The 11,243-nt window shown below is 34.3% G+C and overlaps 1 protein-coding gene across 1 annotated transcript; it reads left to right on the top strand.

Annotated features, from left to right (window-relative positions):
- Window positions 1–7,814: 7,814 nt before the first annotated feature.
- Window positions 7,815–8,953, top strand: LOC107874970. The gene is made up of 2 exons (XM_016721652.2): window positions 7,815–8,291; window positions 8,747–8,953. The coding sequence occupies exons 1-2, from the start codon at window positions 7,970–7,972 to the stop codon at window positions 8,761–8,763; spliced, it is 339 nt and encodes a 112-aa protein (XP_016577138.2). The 5' UTR covers window positions 7,815–7,969; the 3' UTR covers window positions 8,764–8,953.
- Window positions 8,954–11,243: the final 2,290 nt, after the last annotated feature.

Genomic DNA, 11,243 nt, shown 5'->3' with positions numbered 1-11,243 from the left:
GTATAATCAACATCAGCATAACCTATTAGATCAAAACTATCTCAATATGGATAGAATAAGACCAGGTCCTCTGTACCTTTCAAATACCTAAGAATTCTCTTTACAGCTTTTAGGTGAGACCCATTTCGACATGCTTGAAACCTAGAACATATACAGACACTAAACACAATATCTAGTTTGCTTGCAGTGAGGTATAATAAGGATCCCAAAATTCCTTTATACATGGTCTCATTTATTGAGGGACAAATTTCATCATTAACCATCTTTGAACTGGTTCTAATTAGAGTATTAATTGGCTTGGTATCTTCCATATTATCTTTGTTTAGCAGCTCTTTGATGTATTTTTCTTGGCAAACCATTATCCCTTGTAAGGTCTGTTTAATTTGCAGGCCTAGGAAGAAGCTCAATTGACCTATCCTCCTTATTTCAAACTCATTTTCCATTAATTTTGCAAATTCTTCACATAGAGATTCAGAGGTTTCTCCAAAGATTATATCATCAACATAGATCTGCATAATCAATTACCTCTGGACTTCAAAAAGAGAGTATTGTAGATTTTTCCTCACTTAAAGTCATTTTCTAGAAGAAAACTTTAAATTCTCTTATACCAAGATTTAGGTGCCTACTTCAACCCATAGAGAGCTTTATCCAGTTTGAGCACATGATGTGGGAAATCTACATCCTTAAAACCTAGAGATTGTTTGACATAAACTTCTTTCTTCAAACTTTCATTTAAAAAGGTACTCTTGGCATCCATTTGGAAAAGTTTGAAACCTATGTAAGCTGCAAAAGCAATATGAATCCTGTTAGCTTCTATCCTAGCTACAGAAGAAAAGATCTTATCATACTCAAGACATTCTTCCTGATTATATCCTTGAACAACAAGCTTTCCTTTATTTTTGTTGATAGTGACATGTTTATCCTGCTTGTTTCTATGCACCCATTTTGTCCCAATGATTGTTCTGTCAATAGGCCTAGGGATCAGGTACCAGACTTTGTTTTTTTTAAATTATTAAAGTTTGTTCTGCATAGAATTAATCCAGCCAGTATTTTTTAGGGATTACTTTACATTCTTAGGCTCAATTTCTGATAAAAAAGTTGAGAAAGCCATAAATTCCTGGCTTTGGCTCTTATTTGCATTCTGAATTCCAAAAAAGAGGTCAGATTTCAAGTGGGCGAGAAGATTTATACCTTAAATTTGATCTTCTAGGATGAGGTCTACTGGGGCCAGGTCCTTGAGGATTTTGAGCAGATTCTTCTTGATTTTCCTCTTCTACATTTGGATTCATCAACTGAGGACCTGATTAACTATCACCCTTCATCTATAACTATATCATTCTATTCTTGAACTTCAACTTCTACTATATAACCCCTTTGAATAGGAATGAGTTCTATGTCAGAATCTTTGCCTTCAATAGAATCTTTTAGCTTTCCAGATTCATCATAAACTATATGTGCACTTTCTTTCATACATAGTGTCCTTTTGTTGAAGACTCTGCAGGCTTTACTTATAGATAAGTACCCTACAAATAAAGCTTTATCATTTTTACAGTCAAATTTTCTAAGATCATTCTTCTCATTATTCAGGACAAAATTTACACCCAAAAGGTCTAAAATATCAAGTTTAGGCTTTTTGTTGAAAACAAATTCATATGGAGTTTTATTCAATAGTGATCTGATCAAGTATCTATTTGTCACATAATAGGCAGTATTGACAGCTTCAGCCTAAAAGTTTTTTAGAAGACCACTATCAATTAACATCGTCTTGGCAAATTCAATAAGAGTTCTATTTTCCTTTCAACAACTCAATTTTGCTGAGGTGCTCTTGGAGCAGAAAAGTTGTGACTGATTCCATTTTTAGCACAATATTCTTCAAGGATTTTCCAAACTCAGTTCCATGATCAGATTTAAATCCAATAATTTTGTAGTTTAGTTTCATCTGATTTGCTTGGCAAAGACTGCCAGTACTTCATAAGTTTCATCCTTAGCTCTTAGGAATATGGTCCAGGTGAATCTGGAATAGTCATCCATAATAACCAACACATATCTTTTACCACCTCTACTTTGTAGTTTGACAGGTCTATATAGGTCTATGTGCAATAATTCAAAAGGTCTTAAAGTACTTACCTACTTCTTCTACTTGAAGAAAGATCTTGTTTGTTTTTTCTTTGACACAAGCATCACCTACCTTGTTTTCTAAAAACTGTATCCTTGGAACACACGGACCATGCCCTTTGAGACCAGTTTGTTGAGCATGAGGGGCTTACATGTCCCAACCTTCTATGTCATAGATCAATATTTTCACCTTGAGCACTTAAGTAGGTTGATTTACAGTCAGCCACAGTGTCTAAATCAACTAAATACTTATTCTTGGATATTTTAGATTCTTAGAGTAACCTTCCCTGTCTTCAGATTAGACACAGTGCACCCAATAGATAGGAACTTTACCTCATTTTCTTTGTCACAAATTTGAGATACACTTAAAAGGCTATACTTTAGACCATGAACATAATACATATCCTCAATTGCATGGCTTAAGGATTTTCATATCTTTCCAATACCATGGATATATCCTTTTTTTCCATTTCTAAAAGAGACACCTCCACCTTGAAGTGCCTTGAGTGTGAGAAAACAGTCAGTTCTTCCGATCATATACTTAGAGCATCTACTATCCATGAACCATCTTTGACTGCCCTCTCTTACTCCCACCTACATACAAAGGTCATTTGTTAGATTTGGGAACCCACTTAAGTATGACTTCACAAAAGAAAGACAACGGAGTGATCACATTTTTCTTGGTCCAGCTAGGCAATTTATTATTCTTCAATTTATCAAGGAGTTATATCCCTTGGGGGTAAGGGTAAGCATGCTTTTGCTAGACATATCTAGTAGTGTTCATCCTAACTCTAAGCCATCCTTGACATTCCCTCTTCAAGTGACCATCCCATCTACAGTGAGTGTATAGAGGATTGTTGGCTTTATTTAAGTCACAGAGACATACTTGCCTTGAAACTGCAAGAGCATGAGAGTTGTACTGATATCCATGACCTCTACTATTACTGATTCCCTGCCTGGTTAGATTAGTAAGGATATGTGAAGATGTGGTCTATTTTATGGATTTATTAAGATCTTCTTTCATACAGACCAGGTTTCTTTCTAATTCTCTCTTCTTATGAAGTGCACTCATAAGAACCTTTTGAGAATTCTCAACTCTTCTTCAAAATCAATTTGAAGCTTCCTTCTTGCCCTTATTATCAGACTCATCTATTTTCTTCAGTTGATCCATCAAAACCTTATTTTAGATTTTAGTTTTAAAGACTATTCTCCTACTTCATATAACTAAATGGTTAAGGCAAGTTTTTCACGTTCTAGATTTTCTACCTTATCTTCAAGTAAATACCACTTAGTAGTAAGTTCACACACAAAATCAAGAAATATATTTGCATGTTTCTTTATCTTCTTATGGGATAATCATTCAAGTTCTTCTTAATATCAGAAAGGTTACCTCATTCTTTTCTTCATCATCTAATTTTGCCGTGAGAGCAAAAAGAGAGTTGTAGGATATCTTACTATTTTCCATAGCTAACATAGAGGCATCCTCTGTATTTTCCTCTGTCTTTTCAAATTTATTAGATTCATTTAAGGTATCTTCCTAGATAACTAGGCTTGTTTTACTACATAATTGTCACGGCCCGAGGCTACCCCTAGTCCTGACATGGTGCTTAAGGATACAAGTGATCCCAAGCTAACTCATGATCTGATAACTGTTGTGAGCACCGAATAAAATAATAATCCGATAACATATGTAGAAGATACTTTGATAAAATGTCAGTATGATATAATACTGAAACATAATTCAACATATCCAAAACAACTAGATAGACTGAAAACTAAATGATTGTCTAGTTGTCTGAAAGCCTCTAAAATCATAAGGTGTTGATGGAATGTAAAACATGTAAATTCACTCTTAAAATCATGTTTTTGGGTACAATGATCAAATAATAACCTTGTTCATAAACCCCACATACATGGAATTTCTTGACTTGTGAAGAGAGCTTGAACTTTAGAACTTGAAAGATGACTTGGTGGAAGAAACCTTAATTTTGATGTTCTTGAATATGGGAGGAGGAAAGTGTTCCTAATCAATTGAAAAGGGGAGGAAAATAACGCTTCTTTGGGAATATAGGTCGTGGATTGGGAGTTAATAAAGGGGAAAAAGCCAAAGGCCCTTGAACTGAATTTCACAGAAATTGGTCACCAGTCTTCACAACTCAACCATACGACTCGTATGGTAAGGTAAGACTAGGCCTCTTAATTCGTAAGCTTGACGGGATCCAAGAGAGTATACACTGGTCAACATACGAGTCTAAACCTACGACTAGTAACATCTCCATACGACTCGTAGCCCCTACGTGTAACTTGGACAAAAATTAATATACCTCACATTGACATGGACATGACTCACTACTTACGACTTACATAAAGTATGCACGACTCAAAGTTCTGAGTCGTATAATGCACATAAACTTTGGGATATGGGGTATTACAATAATCAACAACAATATTCCTTCTTGACTTATCTGAAATCCGATCCTTCCTATTTCTTTTGTCTCCCCTGACTTTAGATACTCTTGATAGTCCATTTTGTGAAGAGGACAATCTTTAATAAAATGCCCACGTTTCCCATATTTTTGATAGACTTCAACATCACCTCTCTTTCTTCTGATGCTTTTTTTTTCTCTAAAACCGACCATTTTTCTTTATTTCCCTTACAATCTTCTTAGCCAAGTAGGCCACATCAGCATCATGTTCTCTAGACTTTGAGGCTTTTAATGCTAGTTACTTTTCCCTTTGAGTATCCTTTTTTTCTTGACCCTGTTGTTTCTTGAATTCATGAGTCTTTAAATTTCCAACCAGTTCATCTATGGTAAGTGTCTTCAGGTTTCTGACCTCAGTAATAATATCAATTTTTCTTTCCCAAGAATTGGGAAGAACTCTCTTAATTTTCCTCACTTGTTTATGCAGAGGAATAAACTCACCAAGGCAGTGCAACTAATTAATGATTGAAGTAAATATTGTGTGAATCTCTTGAATGATTTTCCCTTCCTTCGTAGAGACTGCTTCATATTGAGTGGTCAATATATCCATTTTTAACTCCATCACATCAGTTGTTCCTTCATAAGCTATTCTAAGGAAATCCCACATTTCTTTGGCATTTTTACAAGAAGAAATTTAGTTATATTCGTCTGGTTCTATCCCGCACACCAACAATTTCTTGGCCTTGAAATTCATTTAAATTTTCTTACGATCTTCGTCATTATATTCTCTCCTAATTTTGACAACCATTCTAGTTATTTCTTCTTCTTTGACTTCCTTTACTGGCATATGAGGACCATCAAGTATCACATCCATCAGCTCACTATCCTTAGCCATAATGAAATAGTACATCCTAGTTTTCCACCGTTCATAGTATTGCCCATTGAAATAGGGTAACCTAGTGGTAGATTATCCTTCCTCCAGATTTGGTGGTGAAACCATGATCAAGAATTCAGTCTAGGTGTCAGCCTTTTAGAGTATCCTTGCTCTGATACCAATTGTTGTAACGCAGGTATTATACACCACCAAGGGACTAGGTCCCCAACAAACAAAATATTGCAACACATGCAAATACAAAACAAATAAACTGTAAAGTAAAAAACACAATGATTTAATGTGGAAACCTTTTTGTTGAAGGGAGAAAAAACTACGGGTTGCACTCACAAGTACTCAAACTCCACTATAATCAAAACTCATCTTGATTACAGACTCCATTAGAACTTAACTTTAAGTTCCTCTAGTTTGTAATAACTCTATTACAAATACCTCTTGACAGCTTTATCAATTTCACTCTTCAATATCGGTTAACTCTAACCCTTGTAAACTTAGATAACTCTACCTGAGAGACTCACAACAAAAAAGAAGCTTTACTCTTATATTTGAGTAAATCAATTATAAAACAAGACTTGACTCAAGAAAACCTAGACCTTAAGCACAAAAGATTCAGAACTTGAGCTTAGAGAGTTTTTGCCACCGCCATGAAATTCTTCAAATTGCAAAAACTATGAAAGAAAAAGCATCCTTAAGTATTTATAGTAGTGTAGAATTAAGGATAGAAATTTGATTGGACCAGCTGTACAATCAGGTACGTTGTGCACCTGCACGGTTTGTTGCACTAGCGGACAAAACTGTGCAGAGATGTGACAGTTGTACCAGGACAAAATATGCAACGGACCTAGTCCTCCAATATCATTTAGTAATCATCAAAACATGAGACAATAAAATCCTTACATTATTGTCTACTGCCTAATTTAACAAATCATGTAATATAATTCCTGCGCAACTTGTAGATGAACTAAATAACCCCTTAAAAATAGCCAAGTTTTTGAAGTACTCATCTTAGTTGGTAGATGAGATTCTGAGAGTAGGAATTCTCGAGTTCTTGCTGTACTATAGTTTGAATTGTTTTTGAGAATCAGGATAATTTGCCAATGTAAACACCTCTTAATGCATCAAATAATGGCAATGGTAATAATGAATTTTCTTTCGATGAAGCAGCTACACTATTAAAAATAAAGTATATATGCTTTATTAGTGCCTCTCCCACAATTGTTTTCGTGGATTTCACGTGTCACCGTTCAGTAGAAAGACCATGGAGGGTCATGCAACAATAACAATAACTTGGTAGCACAAAAAAAAAATAAAAATTATGGAGGTTAACACTACAATTTGCGGAAACTTATAATTTTCGCAAATTGCAATTTTAATCTCACATAATTTACCTTTTTCTTTGTAGTGCTAAAATGAAATCCTAAAAACAAAGAGTCAAGATATTGCAAGTTATTGGGATTTAGTTATTAATGTAGACATCATATTAAAATAATATATAAATTGACTCATAAATTATTTATTTATGTGAGGTTGTAAAATGATAATTAAACATCGTCTTTGATGTCTAAAAAGCTACTAAACATGGTATATGCTCATTTTAGTGCATGAATAATATATAACTCTATTGTTTGGTTGTTGGTTAAAGTTATATAGTTACAAGTAATATAAGGATCAATTATGCATGTATGAATAATATGGGGATCAGTTATTTATGATTTAGTTATTGGGGTATTAGTTTAATCTTCTACTCCGTATTAAAAAATACATAAATTAACTCATAACTTATACCTACTTTATTTATGTAAGGTTGAAAAATGATAATCAAATTAAACACCAAACTTAATGTATTGAATTTTATGTAAAATAACTAATTAAAAATCTACCAAAGATGATATTAGCAATGCTAATTTTATGATACATGTATAAATCTCTTCTTAACTAGCAACAAACAACCAATTCCCACATATCCCTATATCAACATTCACATAAAAATTCTTACATTATTATTTACCGCATAGTTAAACAAACCATCTAATACATAATTTCTGCATGTTTAGTAGGTAAACCAAGTATTCTTTCTGGATATAGTATCAATATCCCCCCCCCCCCCCCCCCCCATAAACTAAGTAACCCCTTAAAGATTGCCAAGTTTCTAAAGCACTCATCTTAGTTGGTAGGTGAGATGAGAAATTATGGAGTTCTTTCTGTACTAGTACTAGTATATAATTTGAATTGTTTTGTTTTCCTAGTGTCGTGATTTGCCAATGTGAACACTTCTTAATGCATCTCAAATGACAATTATGGTTGGAGTAATATAATGAATTTGCTTTTGAGTTTCGATGGAAGCTGGTTATTTATATATATATATATATATAAAACACAGCATGCTCAGTTGTAGTGGATCCTCCACTATGGTATACTTTTGTGGATTTTAAGTATCAGCACTAGCAGTAACTAGAGTAGATGCTCAATATAAAGACCATGGAGCTAGGGTAAACAACAACTTAAATTGTAGGAGCAAAAATTACTTGCAACTATAACAATGAAATACATGATGTTTGTTGTTGGATTTCTTGTGCTACTGGCAATCATTGGAGCTGATGGAGCTGGTGAATGCGGCAGAAACTCTCCGGATGTGGAAGCCATGAACCTGATTCCTTGTGCGGAAGCAGCATCGGATGAGAATGCATCTGTTTCAAGAAGTTGTTGTTTACAGATTCAGAAATTGAAACAGAATCCGAAATGTATTTGTGCTGTTATGCTTTCAAATACTGCTAAGAGCGCTGGAGCCAAGCCTGAAGTTGCTGTAACCATTCCCAAGCGCTGCAACCTAGCCAATCGTCCCATCGGCTACAAGTGTGGACGTAAGTCATTTTTACACTACTTTCACTGTTTCAATTTATATGACACTCTTTTAGTTCCATGAAGAACAACACGTTTTTATATTCAGTAATAGTAAAAACTTAACTTCAAACTTTTCATTTTATCCTGATAATTTAGAATGACAAATATATATCTATGATTTAGTTTAGATCTTAAGTTTAAAAAATTCCTTTGTTTTAATACTTCGTTCTTAGTCAAAATCTTCACCTGAATTGGAACGAAGGGAGTTTTTCAATTTTTTAATCAATCTCTCTCATCTCTATATCTATAGAATGGTAACATCTTATTTATATAGATATATAGCATCAAAATACAACAGAATCGAACTCCCTGCAGCAACAAAACGAAGGGAGTATATGTTCTTAATACTCATAATTCCTCTTCATATCTCTGATAGTTCCTCAATACTAAAACCTGATCTTGTCCTGTTTTGCAGCTTACACGTTACCTTAAAGACTGAAGATTACTGGATGTGTTACCTGGATCAGTATTGTGTAATTATGTTTGGTGTCTGCTGATTCTACTGTGTGCTTAAGTTATTGTGGTTTAGTTTATAAATCATGTATCATGTACGATATCTGATTAATATAATAGTATCTGGCGTCCTCTATTTGACAGTGAAGATGATGCTTTATCCTTTTCATTAGTGATTTGGAACTTTCCTATTTTGTACTCTTCCTTCAGTTTCATTTTACCTGGTCATGTTGACTTCACACTCTTTTTAAGAAAATATTTATAAGGGGTTATTTTACTGAACTAGCGCATTAGTAATTATACTTTAAAAATATAAATTTGACTATCAATACTTCATGTTGTCATTTCATGATAGAGATGGTATTGAACAAAATGATAAAACTTCTTTTAATTTCATAAATTGAACAACTAAATTGAAACAACTAATTTTAATTTTTATAAGAGGGCGAAAAAAAAAAATGAAACGAAAGAAGTATACTCCATCTTGTTAATTTCCATATACTGAAGGCCCTCTGAATTGTCTATTTTGAGCTTGGATATACATGGCACACTATTAATCATTTTGAGTACCATTAGGGGACTCATTAGGGGATAAATATTTATTTGCACCGAGTATTTACATAAAATAAAATAATTTAATCTTAGCAACAGAGGTGAACTTACATGTATGATTGGATACTGTCGGATCAGTTAACTTCGAAAATTTTTGATGCATACATATCTTTAATTAAAAGCGATTATGTTAGACTCAACACACACCCTAAGAGAACAAAAGGTGGTTGGGCACCTAGCTGAAATTGTTGCTTTGCTTAGTTGTGGCTCAAGACGCTACTGTCAAGTCCTCACCGGAAGTTTCGTTAGCGTCTGGTGGTAGGGATAAACTACTAGTGATCCTCCAGTTAAATTCTTGATCCGCCTCTGTTTGGCACTGAAAATTTAACTTGACTACATATATCATTAAATTATTATTAATTAAATACTTACTTCATCTCGTTTTATTTGATTCTTGTTGACTTGACACTTGCTTTAAGAAAATATTTATACTCTCTTTGTTTCGTTTTAGTTGACACTCTTTCTAAAAATATTTATTTTAATTTAATTGTACCATTTATGAAATCAACAGAATTGTATTATGTTCTTCCAATATGATCCCTATCATTAAATGATTAAACAAAGTGAGTGCTCGGTATGAAGGAGGATGTTTTCCATTAAAGAGAATATTTTCTAGGAAAATAAGTTATTTCTTATTTATTTCTTGTGTTCGTTACACAAGTAGAAAAATATTTTCTAAAAATATTATTATATATAATACAAACAATGAGAACGAATAGAACAGAAAATTAAATTTGTTTCAAAAACATATTTAAAATAATTTTTTTTGGAGGGAGGGAGTGGAGTTCGGGTAAGAAAAAACTTGATTTTTTTCCAAAAAATTAATTATACAAGTTTTTTAAAAAGATTTTTAAGGGGTTCGGGGGTTGGGGGGTTGGGGGGGGGGGGAGGCGGAGGAGGGCCGTGACATGACCCTAATCGGGACTTTGTCGTAATGGGCATCTCAAGTCCAACTAGGACTCGGGACCACCCCCGATATCCAACCCAACCATCCAAACGCACCCCTTGAGTCGGACGAATTCCAAACATATAACAAGGAAGTGATGATTACAATCCCAGACACTGGGGATAGGTCCATGACCGTAACCAACCCAAGCAAGTTCAACCAACCAATATCCAACCGATAAACAAAACCAAACCAAAACAATAACCAAGTTCCTGTCCATATCATAACATAAAAGGATGGAATAAACATAAATACAATCCAACGATATCAGCCCCAATACCAATACCAATGCCAATACTAAGGTTGACACCACTACCGACACCATCTATTCCAACCCATAGTAGTTTCACAAAGCCTCTTAGTCGTAAATAAAACAATATCTGTTTGGGACATGCCCCCAACCATAGCCAAAACCAACGTCTTTAAAATGACCAAAGTATGAAAAGACATCCATGATATAAAATAGAGCCTTCTGGAGTATAGAGGCTCACCACTTCAATCCAACCAAGCTGATCCTAAATTCGATCACTAAGAAGGAGAAATGGAATGGTTGGTTCCTACATCATGTGGGGATACAACCGATTGAAGACGGGTTAGCGGGTGAACGCTAGCAAGTATTCAGGATAAGGATATATAAAATAATACAAACCGTTTAAGTGAAGTAAACCAATCATATGCATTCACAAATATACATACATACATATATATATATATAACCGTTATGGGAAAGAAATTGGGTTTAGCATGCCTTTAAAAACCATTAACTTGGGTACGTGTAACTTAATTATCCTAGAACCACCCACGGACTATATGGGTCCAGTATAACACCCTAAACGGACCCCGATGCGTGTAGCCGCATGAACTGGAGATACCATAGGAGTAGGGAATTCCCGAGTACCCT

Source organism: Capsicum annuum, chromosome 6 (genome assembly GCF_002878395.1).
Source record: "Capsicum annuum cultivar UCD-10X-F1 chromosome 6, UCD10Xv1.1, whole genome shotgun sequence".
NCBI lineage: Eukaryota > Viridiplantae > Streptophyta > Magnoliopsida > Solanales > Solanaceae > Capsicum > Capsicum annuum.
Note: the sequence above shows the minus strand (reverse complement) of the source record. Positions and strands in the feature narration are given on the sequence as shown.